This window comes from Eretmochelys imbricata, chromosome 9 (genome assembly GCF_965152235.1).
Source record: "Eretmochelys imbricata isolate rEreImb1 chromosome 9, rEreImb1.hap1, whole genome shotgun sequence".
Taxonomy (NCBI): Eukaryota; Metazoa; Chordata; order Testudines; family Cheloniidae; genus Eretmochelys; species Eretmochelys imbricata.
Window position 1 is genome coordinate 62883958 of NC_135580.1, and position 18626 is coordinate 62902583.

Here is an 18626-nt window from a genome sequence, read left to right on the forward strand (position 1 = left end):
CCCCAGCATCAAGGGAACAGTTCCAGACCGAACAGGAAGCAGATGAAAGCCTCCAGAGAGCTTGGACGGCGGCACGGAGCAACCCACCGCCTCTCAGCTCTTCTAATCGATCCAGGTTTGTTGTAGAAAGAGGACTTTTATACAAGGAAACTCTTTCTGGTGGACACCAGGAAGACTGGCATCCTCAGAGACAGTTGGTAGTTCCAACTAAATACCGGGCCAAGCTCTTGAGCTTAGCCCACGATCACCCTAGTGGCCATGCTGGGGTGAACAGGACCAAAGACCGTTTGGGGGGATCATTCCACTGGGAGGGAATGGGCAAGGATGTTTCTACCTATGTCCAGTCTTGTGAGGTGTGCCAAAGAGTGGGAAAACCCCAAGACCAGGTCAAAGCCCCTCTACAACCACTCCCCATCATTGAAGTTCCATTTCAGCGAGTAGCTGTGGATATTCTGGGTCCTTTTCCGAAAAAGACAGCCAGAGGAAAGCAGTACATACTGACTTTCATGGATTTTGCCACCCGATGGCCGGAAGCAGTAGCTCTAAGCAACACCAGGGCTAAAAGTGTATGCCAGGCACTAGCAGACATTTTTGCCAGGGTAGTTTGGCCCTCCGACATCCTCACAGATGCAGGGACTAATTTCCTGGCAGGAACTATGAAAAACCTTTGGGAAGCTCATGGGGTAAATCACTTGGTTGCCACTCCTTACCACCATCAAACAAATGGCATGGTGGAGAAGTTTAATGGAACTTTGGGGGCCATGATACGTAAATTCGTAAATGAGCACTCCAATGATTGGGACCTAGTGTTGCAGCAGTTGCTCTTTGCCTACAGAGCTGTACCACATCCCAGTTTAGGGTTTTCCCCATTTGAACTTGTATATGGCCGTGAGGTTAAGGGGCCATTGCAGTTGGTGAAGCAGCAATGGGAGGGATTTACACCTTCTCCAGGAACTAACATTCTGGACTTTGTAACCAACCTACAAAACACCCTCCGAACCTCTTTAGCCCTTGCTAAAGAAAACTTACAGGATGCTCAAAAAGAGCAAAAAGCCTGGTATGATAAACATGCCAGAGAGCGTTCCTTCAAAGTAGGAGACCAGGTCATGGTCTTAAGGGCGCTCCAGGCCCATAAAATGGAAGCATCGTGGGAAGGGCCATTCACGGTCCAGGAGCGCCTGGGAGCTGTTAATTATCTCATAGCATTCCCCACCTCCAACCGGAAGCCTAAGGTGTACCATATTAATTCTCTAAAGCCCTTTTATTCCAGAGAATTAAAGGTTTGTCAGTTTACAGACCAGGGAGGAGACGACGCTGAGTGGCCTGAAGGTGTCTACTACGAAGGGAAAAGTGCTGGTGGTGTGGAAGAGGTGAACCTCTCCATGACCCTTGGGCGTATGCAGCGACAGCAGATCCAGGAGCTGTGCACTAGCTACGCGCCAACGTTCTCAGCCACCCCAGGACTGACTGAACGGGCATACCACTCCATTGACACAGGTAATGCTCACCCAATTAGGGTCCAACCTTACCGGGTGTCTCCTCAAGCTAAAACTGCTATAGAACGGGAGATCCAGGATATGTTACAGATGGGTGTAATCCGCCCCTCTGAAAGTGCATGGGCATCTCCAGTGGTTCTAGTTCCCAAACCAGATGGGGAAATACGTTTTTGCGTGGACTACCGTAAGCTAAATGCTGTAACTCGCCCAGACAACTATCCAATGCCACGCACAGATGAACTGTTAGAGAAACTGGGACGGGCCCAGTTCATCTCTACCTTGGACTTAACAAAGGGGTACTGGCAGGTACCGCTAGATGAATCTGCCAAGGAAAGGTCAGCCTTCATCACACATCTCGGGCTGTATGAATTTAATGTACTCCCTTTCGGGCTGCGAAATGCACCCGCCACTTTCCAAAGACTTGTAGATGGTCTCCTAGCGGGATTAGGAGAATATGCAGTCGCCTACCTTGACGATGTGGCCATATTTTCGGATTCCTGGGCAGACCACCTGGAACATCTACAAAAAGTCCTTGAGCGCATAAGGGAGGCAGGACTAACTGTTAAGGCTAAGAAGTGTCAAATAGGCCTAAACAGAGTGACTTACCTTGGACACCAGGTGGGTCAAGGAACTATCAGCCCCCTACAGGCCAAAGTGGATGCTATCCAAAAGTGGCCTGTCCCAAAGTCAAAGAAACAGGTTCAATCCTTCTTAGGCTTGGCCGGTTATTACAGACGATTTGTACCGCACTACAGCCAAATCGCTGCCCCACTGACAGACCTAACCAAAAAGAAACAGCCAAATGCTGTTCAGTGGACCAGAAAGTGTCAGAAGGCCTTTAACAAGCTTAAAGCGACACTCATGTCTGACCCTGTACTAAGGGCCCCAGACTTTGACAAACCGTTCCTAGTAACCACAGATGCATCCGAGCGTGGTGTGGGAGCAGTTTTAATGCAAAAAGGACCTGATCAAGAATTCCACCCTGTAGTGTTTCTCAGCAAAAAACTGTCTGAGAGGGAAAGCAACTGGTCAGTCACTGAAAAAGAATGTTATGCCATTGTCTACGCTCTGGAAAAGCTACGCCCATATGTTTGGGGACGGCGTTTCCACCTGCAAACCGACCATGCTGCACTGAAGTGGCTTCACACCGTCAAGGAAACTAACAAAAAACTTCTTCGGTGGAGTTTAGCTCTCCAAGATTTTGATTTCGACATCCAACACATCTCAGGAGCTTCTAACAAAGTGGCTGATGCACTCTCCCGTGAAAGTTTCCCAGAGTCAACTGGTTAAAATCGTCCTTGAGATGTGGAAAATATTGTTAGTCTTTATGTACTTGGTAGTATATTTAGAGATGCATGTGTCTTATTAACTCTGTTTTTCCTAGAGCTCCAGGAAGAAATCCCAGCCAGTGTTTCACCCTAGCTGAGATTTGGGGGGGCGTGTCATAAATATAAAGGGAAGGGTAAACCCCTTTGAAATCCCTCCTGGCCAGGGGAAAGCTCCTCTCACCTGTAAAGGGTTAAGAAGCTAAAGGTAACCTCGCTGGCACCTGACCAAAATGACCAATGAGGGGACAAGATACTTTCAAAAGCTGGGAGGAGGGAGAGAAACAAAGGGTCTGTGTCTGTCTGTATGCTGTGCTTGGCCAGGGATAGACCAGGAATGGAGTCTTAGAACTTTTAGTAAGTAATCTAGCTAGGTATGTGTTAGATTATGATTTCTTTAAATGGCTGAGAAAAGAATTGTGCTGAATAGAATAACTATTTCTGTCTGTGTATCTTTTTTGTAACTTAAGGTTTTGCCTAGAGGGGTTCTCTATGTTTTTTAATCTAATTACCCTGTAAGATATCTACCATCCTGATTTTACAGGGGGGATTTCTTCATTTCTATTTACTTCTATTTTCTATTAAAAGTCTTCTTGTAAAAAACTGAATGTTTTTTCATTGTTCTCAGATCCAAGGGTTTGGGTCTGTGGTCACCTATGCAAATTGGTGAGGCTTTTTATCCAACATTTCCCAGGAAAGGGGGGGGTGCAAGTGTTGGGAGGATTGTTCATTGTTCTTAAGATCCAAGGGTCTGGGTCTGTAGTCACCTAGGCAAATTGGTGAGGCTTTTTACCAAACCTTGTCCAGGAAGTGGGGTGCAGGGTTTTGGGAAGTATTTTGGGGGGAAAGACGCGTCCAAACAGCTCTTCCCCAGTAACCAGTATTAGTTTGGTGGTGGTAGCGGCCATTCCAAGGATCACGGGTGGAATACTTTGTACCTTGGGGAAGTTTTGACCTAAGCTGGTAAAGATAAGCTTAGGAGGTTTTTCATGCAGGTCCCCACATCTGTACCCTAGAGTTCAGAGTGGGGGAGGAACCTTGACAGTTGCTCCCGGTGGGGGGACGGGCCACTCGCAGCTGCGTTAGCACCTACCTCTGCGGGAGTCCTCTACAACTGCAGGCCCCGCCGCCTCCCTCTGCCACGCCCCACATCACTGCCCACCTTCACCACCCCGCCAGCCCGGAGCCGCCTCCTTCCTGAGTCCCCAGGCTGCCACATTGCTCCCTAGCCCGCTCCCTCCGGCTCTGGCAGTCCCAGACCCCCTGCCGCAGCAGCGGCTGCTGCCCAAGGGCTGCCGGCTGCAGATCGGAGCGGGTGACATCAGTCCGCCTGCAGCTGGCCCTATTGACAGCAATGCAGCGGCGGGAGGGGGGGCAGGGATGGGGGAAAGGAAGAGGAGACTGTGGCCACTGGTCCACCTGCAGGGGTGGATCATGGCCCTGCCAGAGGATACAGGGTTAAAGAGCTGCAAAAGTGTAACTGTCCTCAGCACGTGCCACCTTCCAAGCCTTCATCTCCATCCGTCCCTGCAGCCCTGTGGAGCAGGTAAATAGAGCCCCATTTTGGGGAAACTTAGGCAGAGAACAGAGACATTACTTGCCCAAGGTCACCCAGGGAGTCACTGTTGGAGTCCTGCTTTGAACACAGGAGACTGAGGCTCCTACTTCTGCGCTGGCTCAGACCATTAGACCAGAGGCCTTCAAGCCCTGAGCTCTGCACCTGCCCACACAAGGTATTAATCTGGGATTCAGGGGCAGCACACTGCAAGTTTTCAGTGAAGAAACCCGGCTGCCTCGAGCCCTTATGGCTACAAAGAAAATCTTCCAAAGGTGATGGGTGTCTAGCCGACACAGTTCTGTCTGCCTGAGTCTGCAGCCAGCCTGGGACAACAGCTCTAGGAAATGTGGCAGTAATTATTAAGTCTAATTACGACACCGTCGGAGCTAGATTTTCATGTAACATGGGTGACCAGTCGCGTGGTGCACAACCACTGCAAGTCTGCTAGCAACTCAGGTTAAGTGTAGCTGAACCCTGGGCAGGCTGCAGCACCCAAGAGATCTTTGTTCTCCCACTGAATGACAGTAGATGCACCAGTAACTTTCCTAGGTAGAAGTTTAGTGACCACATTAGGGCCATATCCTCTCTACTCCCAGCACTGGGCCAACTGCCCCTCATCATTCTCCTGATTGCTTGTATTGTGATTGATGGGAGATCTGCTGTGGATTGAGGGAAGTATCTGGACCTGCCTTTGCAGGCTCAGTCCTGGCCCAGCATTCGAAATAAAGTGCCCTGAATTTCAGAAGTACTGAGAACCCTGGAGTTCTCACAGACATCGGGGGAACCGCAGGTGCTCAGCATCTCTGAAAATCAGGCCCAGAATGACACTGACGCCTCTGCCCTGGGCCAGAGCTCTCTGAGTAAGGGGCTTCAGCAGCGACTGGCATGGGGCAGAGTAAAGTAACCAGGACAGTCATGATGGAGGCTGAAACTCTGTCCTCACCTCACACCTGTGGGGAAGACAGGCCTTCAGACACCCTCTCCCGCCTGCATTGCACTTTCCAGCCCAGGAGCAAGGAACCATTTCACACCTTAATGCTGGGGGGAGCTGAAGCCCAGAATGGGGAAGTAACTTGCCTGAAGTCATCCAGTGAGTTGGTGCCAGGGTGGAGAATAGAAGCCAGATCCCAACTCCCAGCTCTGTGCTCTGATCCCCAAAACAGCCCTTTCCAGATCCATGGGGGGGTGGGGAGCAGGAGGGACTCTAGCCACATGCAGGAGACCCAAAGCCCTTTATTTTCATTAAATATATAGACTAAATAATGAAATTAATAAATTTTCAAGCCAAACATATTAATTCTAATGAACAATGCCACTTTATGTAGTACTCATTTTTGAAAATTTATAATAAGCGATGCTCCGGGGGGAGGGAAGGAGGAGGGGCGGGGTGCAAAGTGGAAGTTTCACCTAGGGCGCAAAATATCCTTGCACCAGCCCTGACACTACAGTGCTAATAAGTGATGGTCACATAAACCCCACCCTATACCGGAAACCTACCGACTGCTATACTTACCTACATGCCTCCAGCTTTCATCCAGACCACATCACATGATCCATTGACTACAGCCAAGCTCTAAGATACAACTGCATTTGCTCCAATCCCTCAGACAGAGACAAACACCTACAGGATCTCTGTCAAGTGTTCTTACAACTACAGTACCCACCTGGTGAAGTGAAGAAACAGATTGACAGAGCCAGAAGGGTACCCAGAAGTCACCTACGATAAGACAGGCCCAACAAAGAAAGTAACAGAACACCACTGGCCGTCACCTACAGCCCCAACTAAAACCTCTCCAGCACATCATCAAGGATCTACAACCTATCCTGAAGGACGATCCCTCACTCTCACAGACCTTGGGGGACAGGCCAGTCCTCACTCACAGACAGCCCCCCAACCTGAAGCAAATACTCACCAGCAACTACACACCACACAACAAAAACACCAGCCCAGGAACCAAACCCTGCAACAAACCCCATTGCCAACTCTGTCCACATATCTATGCAAGGGACACCATCTTAGGACTTAACCACATCAGCTATACCATCAGGTGCTCATTCACCTGCACCTCTATCAATGTGATATATGCCATCATGTGCTAGCAATGCTCCTCTGCCATGTACATTGGCCAAACCGGACAATCTCTACGCAAAAGAATAAATGGACACAAATCTGATATCAGGAATCATAACATTCAAAAACCAGTGGGAGAACCTTTCAGTCTCCCTGGTCACTCAATAACAGACCTAAAAGTGGCAATTCTTCAACAAAAAAACTTCAGAAACAGACTCCAACATGAAACTGCAGAACTAGAATTAATTTGCAAACTGGACAACATCAGATTAGGCCTGAATAAAGACTGGGAGTGGTCGGGTCATTACAAAACCTAAACCTAATTTCCCCCTACTGTTACTCACACCTTCTTGTCAACTGTCTGAAATGGGCCACTCTCATTCCCACTTAAAAAGTTATTTTTCCTCCCTTGGTATCCTGCTGTCGATTGAATTGTCTCGTTAGACTGACCTCACACTTGGTAAGACAACAAACTCAAGTTAAAATAATAATACCTAGTTCATATATGGCTCTTCTGAGCTGTAGCTCTCAAAGAACCTTCACAATCTTTTGATGTATTTATCCTCCCTGGGAGGCAGGGAAGTGCTACTATTATCCTAATTTTACAGATGGGAAACTGAGGCGCTAAGAGACTTGCCCAAGGTCTTGCCCAGTACAGGAAGTCTGTGGCCACGCAGGGAATTGACCCCAGGTTTCCTAAATCCTAATCCAGTAAGCACTTCTCCACTTAAATTAAGGGTTATTGTGCCTGGCAACACTAGAGTTAATTGTGCGGTGAACATAAACCCCAAAATTACTGCCTTAAATGGAAGTGCTGGGTGATTGCTGAAGGATGATTGGGCAACTCCTAATCACAAAAAGAAAAGGAGTACTTGTGGCACCTTAGAGACTAACCAATTTATTTGAGCATAAGCTTTCGTGAGCTACAGCTCACTTCATCAGATGCATACACAGGGGATCTCAGATTGTCCCCAGGGAATAATTTAGATTAACCCTTTTCCTGCAAGCATTTTCAACATCCTGTGCTCCCCAAATTGCCCCATAAAATGCTTTCACTTTCACCCCTTTAAAACTATATGGAGCAGCATCGGCTCCCAATGCAATCTATAGGCCCAGAATCTAGGTCCTTTTTTTTTTTTCATTTTAATTTTGCCCACCTCCCTTACATATTTCTTGCCTTTATGAACACACAATTTCTGGAGACATATTACCTTAGTCTCCTGGCTGCTGTAATACTGTGGTCTAATTTCGGTTGTTGGGTTGACTGTGCAGGTACTGGGTGTTGTGGGTGGCCTGTGATATGGGGGAGGTCAGACAAGATGATATTTGGTGGTCCATTCTGCAGTGCCAGGTTTACAATGGCGCCAGTGGCTCCATGGAGCCAGGCCCATGCTCAGAAGGGTCCCCGGCCTACTCCACTTGCACTGTGCCACGAGATCCTCTCCTCCCCCTGCCCACTACTTGCTCCTCTTGGCTTGCCTGCCAGCTGGCAGAGAACTCCTCTACGCCCCCTCGCCCCACCCCCCTGCTTCTCTCTGCTCTCTGGCAGGACCCTAGTGCACCTCTGGCTCTAGGCCGGTGGGGAGTCTGGGGGGTATGTGTGTGTGCTGGGTTGTGAGGCGGCAGGGAAGATGTGTGTGTTGGGGCAACTGGGAGTGGGAGTTCTGTGGGGGGTGCTGGGCAGTTATGGTGGGGCTTTGGGCAGAGGAGTGCTGCGCAGGGGTAATGTTGTGCAGGGCGCTGTGCATTTCTGGGGGAGCGCTGGACCTAGTGGGTCTGGGAGGCTACGGTCATAGGGAGTCGGGGGGGGGTGTTGGGTGGGGGTCTCTGTGGCGTGGTAGGGCCGCCCCCCGAGGGGAAGGGGGATGCTGGCATCACAGGGCCACCGTGAGTCTGGCAACTGCCAGTTTGTAAAAAGTGCACTCGCATTGGGCAGAGCGGGGCCACCCCTGCCATGCCAGGCCCCTGGCTGGCCCCTCGGTCTGCGGTCTGACCTCCCCACGCCATGCTCCCTTGCCTAAACGGGGACCCACAAATATGTTTGGTGCCAGGCCCACAAAAGGTTAATCCGGCCCTGCCCTTCTGTGCTTAAACTTTAGGACACACAAACTAATCCATTTGGTTTATTTTAATCTTCAACTCCAGCCTGACCTAGGTGAGTTAATTTCAGCTGAACGCCTACTGCCAGGAACAGGAGAGTCCTGCTTCCATACTGAAATCAACAGCCAGGGAGCGTATGAATTTACTGGGGGGGGAGAAGGTGTGGGCAGCTTGGAGTTTGTTTCTGATCAGAAACTCGTCAGGCACAAGGGAGCAACACGGGGTTGGATATCAGCACTCTGCCTGGGGGTGTGACTGACTCGCATCGACTTGGGGCAGCAGGTGTTTTGAACAGCGCCTGAATCTGGCAGGTTAATCCCCCCCCGAATTCCTTGGCATTTCGCACCGTGCCTGAGAAACGTTTGTGAAGGGATTATTCGTGAGCGTGCGGCAGCGTTGGTTGATCCCCGAGCCCAGGCGGCAGGAGCGTCTGATTTAGCGCCTGCGAGTCTCTCCGCCGGCCGGGCCCGCGCTCCGGCCATGCGCGCGCTGCGGGGCGCGGGGCTGCGGGCGCCGCTCTCAGGTGAGCGGGGGGGCGCGCGGCATTCACAGCCCGGCGCGAGGAGCGGATTCTGGCGGGCAGCGCTGGGGTGGAGGGGAAGGGTCGCGAGGGACCGACGGGCAAGTCCGGCGACCGCAGGCCAAGGCGGGCGTGGGGCTGTTTTGCAGCGCCTGCGGCCCGGCCCCTTGTGGCGCAGAGCTCGATGCCCTGGCAAACCCGGCCCTGGCAGATCTTGATTAAATTCTTTTTGTCAGGTCTGTCGTGCGCCCCCTCCCAGCCCCAGCGCTGGCTGCCATGGGTCAGTGAGGGGAGCAGGATCTGTCCCGGGTGTGGGGGGCGGGGGGTTGGAGCGTTTCGGGCTGCAGCTTGCTGTTGGCATCAGCTGCAGCTGCCTCTTCCCTGCAAGCCCTACCCCTGGGCATGGAGAGCCCTCCGCTGCCATTGACATCCAGTGGCGCCTCAGGCATGTAGACCAGGCCAGCGGGGCCTGGCCCAGAACAGGTTGCGGAGAAGGGCTGTTGCGTGCCTGTAACCGACTTGTGCTGTGAGGTCTGAACCTGCCCGCTGTAGGGAAGTTACTCGCAGTGGGGAAGGTGGCTAGGCCTCAGTGGCGAAGCCTAGAACTTTTTCTGCAAAGCTGCCTTTTCTTCCAGGGGGTCTGTGGGTTCCCGGGGTCTTTAAAAGGGTTCTGTGGTGTGGCCTAGCCCAGTCCTTCCCTGAGTCAGGTGTCCTCCCATTACTCCTCAAAGACAACGCCAAGAAACCTTCATACCAAACCTCCCACGCCATCGAAGCCTTTGTACGTATCGCAGGCTGGCCCAGAAAAGCTGTTTCAGAGAAGTTTTTTTTTTTTTTTTAAATGCTGTTGCTGTTATTTCTCATGCCCTTCTGTCTGCAGTGCCAGTTTTTCTCCTAGTGCCACGAGCTAAACTGTACACACTTCAGGAGCAGAAGGAAAGGGCAGTTAATACATCTTATAAACCTCCCTAAATAACCTGAGTTTGGTTTACCAGTCTGCATAATCATGCTGTGATTTTTTTAAAGGGCAGATATTTTGTGATTGAACCAGGGTTAGAAATTAAAGGCTCAATCCTGATAAACCTTAGTCCCATGAAGAAAAGGAGGACTTATGGCACCTTAGAGACTAACGAATTTATTTGAGCATAAGCTTTCATGAGCATCCGATGAAGTGAGCTGTAGCTCACGAAAGCTTATGCTCAAATAAATTTGTTAGTCTCTAAGGTGCCACAAGTCCTCCTTTTCTTTTTGCGAATACAGACTAACGTGGCTGCTACTCTGAAACTTATTCCCAGGAGTAGTCCAAAAGAAACACCACTGAGGACAATGGGATGGTTTGCATGTGTAAGAACTGCTTCCGTGCAAAAGGTCTGCACCCTGGGCCCTTATGCAATTTGCAGCTCCCAAATGAGGTAAAGCATCTATTTCTCTCCCTGCATTGGATTTTCAGTGGGACGTTCAGAGGCCAGCTGCCCTTTGTGTCTTTGAAAATCTCTCCTAAATCTGTTGCTGGTCCAGGACTAAAAACTGCCTATCCTACATCTTATACGAGCGTAGCTGTGGTGAGGTTAAAACACTCACTTTGTGGAAAGATGGAAAAGTTTTTGTGTGGCTGGGTGTGTGTTTTTGTTTTCAAATATGGTCATGTCTTGAAATTTGCTCTGAGATTTGAACTTGTGCAATTTATTAAATGGGTATTACAGCCAAGTGTGTTTGGATGTAGATATAGATGCCTAGATATAAGTATCACACGTGGTAGTGGCACAAGTGTGAAAAACTGGATTCTCACAATAAATGTCACTCCTCTTGCACTCTGTGCACCGGGACCGCTTCTAATATCAAAACTTTTGAGCAGCTACAGTTGGCATTTAAACAGTCAGCCACTGAAATTCCTTTCTATCCTTTCGCAGTGAGGAATTTCTTCCATCCAGGATGGGGAATATTCAATCCTTGACCAATGAGAGGCAAACAACTTAATTAGTTTTAAGAGAGAGCTTGACAAATGTATTAGTGCAGTTGTACGATGGAGTTGCTCGTGATGGGCAGGGGGTAGGGCATAGCAATTCTGGTTTGTTTTATGTGTCTAAAAGCTCATGCTTCAGGATTTTTAGCCACACCTGCAGGGGTCAGGAAGGTATCCACCCCATCCCCTCATGTATTCTGGTTTTGTTTTGTTTTAAAATTTCCTTTCCTCTGAAGCATCAGAGATGGCCGCAGCTGGAGATGGGAGATCAGATGGGGAGGTCCAGGGCTCTGAGTGGGCACTAAGCATTCTCTCTCTCAGGTGCTTGGCTGACTTGGTGTTACTTGTGTGCTCAGGGTCTAACTGGTCAATGTATGTGGGATTGGGAAGGATATTTCCACCAGGACAGATTGGCAATGACCTTAAGAACATAAGAACGGCCATACTGGGTTAGACCAAAGGTCCATCAAGCCCAGTATCCTGTCCTCTGACAGTGGCCAATGGTAGATGTCCCAAAGGGAATGAACAGACAGGTTATCATCAAGTGATCCATGCCCTATCACCCAATCCCAGCTTCTGGCAAACAGAGGCTAGGGATACCATTCCTGCCCATCCTGGCTGATAGCCATTGATGAACCTATCTTCCGTGAATCTATCTAGCTCCCTTTTGAACCCCGTTATAGTATTGGCCTTCACAACACCCTCTGGCAAGGAATTCCAGAGGTTGACAGTGCGTTGCCTGAGAAAATACTTTCTTATGTTTGTTTTAAACCTACTATCTATTAATTTCATTTGGTGGCCCCTTGTTCTTGTATTATGAGAAGGAGTAAATAACACTTCCTTATTTACTTTCTTTATACCACTCATGATTTTATAGACCTCTATCATATCCCCCCTTAGTCACCTCTTTTCCAAGCTGAAAAGTCCCAGTCTTATTAATCTCTTCTCATACGGAAGCTGTTCTATACCCCTAATAGTTTTTGTTGCCCTTTTCTGAACCTTTTCCAATTCCAATATATCATTTTTGAGATGGGGTGACCACATCTGGACGCAGTATTCAAGGTGTGGGTGTACCATGGATTTATATAGAGGCAATCTGATATTTTCTGTCTTATTATCTATCCCTTTTTTGATGATTCCCAACATTCTGTTTGCTTTTTTGACTGCCACTGCACATTGAGTGGATGATTTCACAGAACTATCCACAATGACTCCAAGATCTTTCTTGAGTGGTAACAGCTAATTTAGACCCCATCATTGTATATGTACAGTTAGAATTATGTTTTCCAATGTGCATTACTTTGCATTTATCAACATTAAATTTCATCTGCCATTTTGTTGCCCAGTCACCCGGTTTTGTGAGATCCTTTTGTAGCTCTTCACAGTCTGGCTGGGACTTACAAAACTACTCAAGCTAGTTATCATCTGCAAATTTTGCCACCTCAGTGTTAACCCCTTTTACGAGATAGTTTATGAATATGTTAAATAGGACTGGGCCCAGTACATATCCCTGGGGGACACCACTATTTACCTCTCTGCATTCTGAAAACTGACCATTTATTCCTACCCTTTGTTTCCTATCTTTTAACCAGTTATCACTCCATGAACGAACCTTCCCTCTTATCCCATGACTGCTTATTTTGCTTAAGAGCCTTTGGTGTGGGATCTTGTGAAAGGCTTTCTGAAAATCTAAATACACTATATCCACTGGGTCTCCTTTGTCTGCATGCTTGTTGACCCCCTCAAAGAATTCTAGTAGATTGGTGAGGAATGATTTCCCTTTACAAAAACCATGTTGACTATTTCCCAACAAATTATGTTCATCCTTGTGTCTGACAATTTTGTTCTTTACGATAGTTTCAACCAATTTGCCCGGTACTGAAGTGAGGCTTACCTTGGGGCATTCCGTGGGACCTCTGCAGCATGTGGGTCACTTGCTTGGATTATTTGGATATATCTTACTTAATCATTTCCCTGCCATTGCAGGGGCTTTGGCACTGGTGCACCTTGGTCCCACCTCTGCTCTGCCTGTGGCACATTATAGTCTAGTCTTCTGGGGGCTGTCATGCTTTGGTCTCATTTTGGTTGTTGGATTTAGTATGCAGGGGCTGGGTGGTGTTGGTGGCCTGTGATTTACAGGAGGTCAGACTAGATGATCCGGTGAGTAGTTTAAAGCCAGATATCTCACTCCCTATCAGGGTTAAAAATGGGACCATGATTTGATTAGAGAGACCGTCCTAAAGGTACTAAGCATTTGTGTCTACCTCTGGGAGACTTTGAGTTATTTTACCTTAAAATACAGCCCAGCTATGAGTGGGGAAACTATTTTTAACCAATCTGATCTGTGGATATTATAGTAGAGTCCCAGGTCATATATTAGACTTTGCCACCTATACAATCTTGCCTAGGATAAATAAAGAAATGATGCCTTGACTCAGGAAAGCACATGCTTAATTTTCAGCATGTGCTTACTCTGAACAAGGTGACTTCCTGAATTAGTGCCTGTATTTAGGAAAAGTTATTTCAGGTATTTGTAGAGCTTTCTAATACAGCTGAATTCCTCACCATAGAGTCACAGTAAGGGAGCATGGTTTTACAGATGGAGGGACCTGAGGGTGTGTAGTGTGTAACGAATACATTATTCTGTAGAGCTGGATATGAGAGACTACTGTCTGATAGGTAATACGTAAAAAGGCTACAGGGGGAGAGAGGATGTACTGATGCTTGCTCTTTTAAGTGCAAGTCCAGGGTAGCAGTTTGGGTTGCCAACCCTCTAGGATTGTCCTGGAGTCTCCAGGAAATAAAGATGAATCTTTTTAATTTAAAGATTGTCATGTGATGAAACCTTCAGGAATACGTCAGACCAAAATTGGCAACCCTAAAAGCAGCAGTGGCCTGGACAGGGGACTCCCCAGTTGCAGGGCCCACAGAGGTTGGCTGAGGAGTGGCAGGTGCAGACAGGGTGTTGCCTGCAATAACTGACCCAGTTACCCTTAAGTCTTGCAAACAATTCTGCTTGGTGGTATGGGATTCCAAATTTTGTTTTGTCTTCCACTTTTTTCTCCATGGATTCCTTTTTAAGGTTGCCCCTAACCCCTCTCTTCCATCCCTACTACCATTACCCCACTCAGCTGTGTAAATGCAGTGGGAGTTTTCAGGGCCCACTGACCATTCCCATCATCTGTCTTATCCTCCTAAGGCTGCTGATACCACCTCCTAGCTCTTATTTAGCACATTTCATCCATGGGTCTCAAAGTGCTTTGAAAAGGAGATCAAGATCATTATCCCCATTTTACAGATGAGGAAAACTGAGGTATAGGTGGGGAAGTGACTTGTCCAAGGTCACCCAGCGGGCCAACGGCAGAGCTAGGAAGAGAATGCAGGTCTCCTGAGTCCTAGTATAGTACTCTGTCAACTAGGCCACGCTAGATAGCCTCCTGAGAATGTAGGAAGCATCTTCAGGACCTAGAGGACTGTTTCTGCTGCCTTGTGCTTACAGAGATAGACTCCAAGGCCTGGATCCTACAAGATGTGGCTCACTCTGGCTCCAATCCAGTATGCCCAGAAAGGGTTAGAATCATAGAATCATAGAATATCAGGATTGGAAGGGACCTCAGGAGGTCATCTAGTCCAACCCCCTGCTCAAAGCAGGACCAATCTCCAATTTTTGCCCCAGTTCCCTAAATGGCCCCCTCAAGGATTGAACGCACAACCCTGTGTTTAGCAGGCCAATGCTCAAACCACTGAGCTATCCCTCCCATACCTGCTAGGGGACAGGATGGAGCCAGGGCTCTAGCCAGTCCCTGCCCTGTTCCACCTCCCCCAAACAATCTGCATAAGGGAGGAATATAGTAGTTCTATGCAGCTTGTCTTCTCTGCTGCCCAAGATGCAGGTAGCTGGCACAAGTTTACAACGGGATACTTTATTCCCCAGAAGCCCCTGCACCACTGTGCTAGCTGGGCCATAATTTGGCACATGAATGTGTAAAAAAACTAGTTTACATGCATAATTAAGAGATCGTAAACCTGTCTGAATTATTGATCAGTCACACAGATAATAAACAATGTTAATATGATGTTTAACATGATTCCATATTGTTTAATTGCTATTATCTGACAGGGAAGGTCCCCCTGATTGTAAATATCTCCTGGTGTTTACATTCAATTCACCACTTCACTGGCAACATATTTTAAAATATGCCCCCCTTCCTGGAGGGCCTGTGAAAGTGATTACTGTATTTTCACTCCTGGCTCTGCACCAGTGAGTACACTGCCCCTGAATCTGCTTTCTCTTGAACTAGTTTTACTCCGGTGTAACTTCAGTCTGGTAACTCCAAATTTACCACAGTGTGAGAACAGAATTGGGCCCAGGGCCTTTCCATTACTCTGCTGACAATCCTGATGGGACAGATGCTCAAAATAACCATAATTTGCCTATGATAAATATATCACACAGTGGCTCTGAAACAAAATAGATATTTAACCAAATGATTCTGATTAACTTATCTGTAAACCTCGGGGATTGTCAAAGTTTGACAAGTGATATGTCATCTTTACTTTCAAGTGCCTTAGGTTGACATTCACCCCTGTATGGAGTTCTGGCATGAGCCCCAACATACCACCTAAGTCCCACTTAAAAGTTTAAGTGCTATTTAGGCCTTATGCTGACTCTCTGCATATGAGTGAATCTCCTCGGGATGTGGGGAAACACTATAATGACTTATTTGACATTCAAAACGGTAATGAATGATTCGTTCCTATAACTGACAGATCTTCAGAATGCAGTGTGGTTGTAGTTGGGGCAGTCCCAGGATACTGGAGAGATAAGGAAGACAAGGTAATATCTTTTATTGAACCAACTTGAAACAAGCTTTTGAGCCACCCAGAGCTCTTCTTCAGGTCTGGGAGAGGTACTCCCAGCTTCACAGCAACATGCAAAGTGGAACAGACTATGGTAGCACCCATTGTAAATGACCATTCAGATAGGGTGGCCAGTTAATACCTTTGTAATCCTAGGACAAAAAGGGGGGTTAATGGATTGCAGATTGTTGTAGTAGACCATAAATGCAGTGTCTCTGTTGAAGTGATTGTTTTTTATTTTCACTCCTGGCTCTGCAGCGGTAATAATTATTCAGGCCCTGATTCTGCTTTCTCTTGAACTGGTTTTATACTGGTGTAACTACAGACGACAATAAACCAAACAAGAGCTGCTTGTTTTTTCTCTTGCAGTAGCATGGTTGATTTCATGGTGTTCCGTCATAGCTGGGCCCCCAGGAGAGAAGATGACTGCTGCTGCAGGATCCTGCATTATGCTCCCTGGACTGGATCAGTTGCAGGGTGTTAGCCTCATGCAGTGGAAATTTTCTGAGCAGTACCTCGTGATTTATCATGTCAATAACTCCAGTTTTCCTGACATTGTGGACCAAGACCGATTTCTTTTCCAGAAGTCAAATGGATCTCTCCAGATCTGTAGATTAAAAGTGAATGACAGTGGGATCTATACCCTAATAATAAACATGAAGAAGCAAAATGAGAGATCCATCCAACTAGAAGTTGTTGGTAAGTCAGAGAAGATGATGATAAAATGGAACTCCTATTACTCTATTATTGGTCTCATCTGAACTCTTCTGGTTCTATTTTAATCTGTATAGACAGCACCTTTCAGAATCAGTGCCCTGGAAGAACTCGGCCTCTTGTTAGTGCTGTTCTTCAGTACGGGCAAGACTGAAAAACATTCCTGGCAGAATATCATTGTCGGTTGCAATTCACTGAGGAATGGTACCAGAAAGCTGCAGCTACTCTAGGAGTTTTCACTTGCACCAGGAGTAGAAAAGCTTCCCTTAGAAAAAAAAAAAAAAAAAAGTTCAGTTTTCTAAAAGTTTGACTTTCAGTGGGACTCTCCATTTGACTTTCAGTGAGACCAAGGATATGTCTACCCAACAATCAGGGTGTGTGACTGCAGCATATGTAGCTATACCCTAGCCAGCTCAGATACTGATAGCAGTGAAGGTGACTTCAGCGTGGGCTATACAAACCTGCCTGGGTAATTACTCAGGTGGCTTGCCTGTACTGAAGCCCATGCTGCTATGGTTTCACTGCTATCAGTACCTGACCTACCTTGTTACATCTACATATGCTGCAGTTACACACCCAATTGCAGTGTAGACGTACCCTTAGAATTGCCAAATCACTTAGGCACTTTTAAGATTTTTACCCAAACTCTTAATTGTAAAACTCATGCTGGTCCTAATCCAAATCCCACTGTAAGACATCCATTGATTTAAAGGGGAAGTGAATGAAGTCTTATCAGCAGGGCAGTGAAATAATTGCTTCTTTTCATCTAGAGCCCGTGTCCCAGCCGGAACTCTGGAGCAACTTGTCCTTGATCGGCCTTAGCACTGAGCTGGTGTGCAGCACATCAGTTGAGAAAGTGGCTAAATATCAGTGGAAGAAGGATGGGAAGCCCCTCCCTATAGAAAGCCATTACCAGCTCTCTCAGAATAACAGTGTGTTACTCATACTAAACACTACCTGGTCTGACAAAGGCTCCTATAGTTGTAATGTCAGTAATGAGGTCAACTGGCATGAAGTTTCCCTGGAGCTACCTGTTCAACGTAAGTTCCTTGTCTCACTGTTGCATTTTTAGTGTGTTCTGTCTGTTATTTAGGATTTATTTAACGTATCTTGCACTATTTACAGTGGAACAAATGGATTTCACCATCAACAAATCAAGTAGATTAGATTAGAACTACCATGACATGAATTACATTCCCAGGCAGACCAGTGCCATTTGCTTTCATGGTTGTACCATTAAGGACAACATGATCACGTAAGTGTAACCCTCTTGTTGCTGCCACTGGCATCTAGAATGGCTAGGTTCAGTCTAGTTTATAAAATAAATAAAACCATGGCTCAAGCCCCTAGCCAGGGCTGAATTCCTACTTCCAGCAATAGGACACTAAAGTGTAACCTCCCTGGTCACCTTGGCAGTTGGCTCTTCCCTCCTTGCAATAGAGTCCTGTGATATATGGAACCGCCTCACGCATGGTCCAAATTATACATCCAAAGGGGAGGGGGTGCTTTCCTCTCTGGACTGGAGCAGGTGGGTGGTGGCAAGTGTTGAGGAATGTTGTTAAGGCTGCTTAGTTGTTACGACTGCTCAGTGCTGCTGTTCTTGGAGCTCCACCAGCAGAGGACGCAGCTTGCTGATTCAGCAGACCTCAGTGTTGTTCATAAGAAAGACCACAGGCTCGGTTCAGTGGTGAAGGCATTCAGTCAGGTTCATAGTCCCCCATAGGAGCTACAGGTACACTAACACCATATATCCCACAACAATGGTACGTGCTCAGTCAGCTCACCCGGATGCTGTCCCCTCGGCTGGGCAAAGATGCCCCTCCTATGACTTCTGCTTTTATACATTGATACAAACAAGTTATGTATTACTCCCCAGATGGTGTTAGTTACCACCCTTATCCTTGTACCCACTAGTGTGAACAAAACACCCTTATGCTGTCATCCCCTCCTTATCATATGAGGGATCGGTGTGTTCTTGTACCATCTCTTAGGAATGTGTTTACATAGTTAATTGAGAGA

General features: G+C 47.4%; 1 protein-coding gene across 1 annotated transcript in view; it reads left to right on the forward strand.

The window, feature by feature from the left end:
* Window positions 1–18330, forward strand: part of LOC144269754 (hepatic and glial cell adhesion molecule-like) — a 44808-nt gene extending 26478 nt beyond the window's left edge. Inside the window, exons 3-4 of the mRNA XM_077825552.1 lie at window positions 17378–17647; window positions 18197–18330. Of these exons, the coding sequence (XP_077681678.1) occupies window positions 17378–17647; window positions 18197–18330 (404 nt within the window). The remainder of the gene's footprint in view (window positions 1–17377; window positions 17648–18196) is intronic.
* The last annotated feature ends 296 nt before the right edge of the window (window positions 18331–18626 follow it).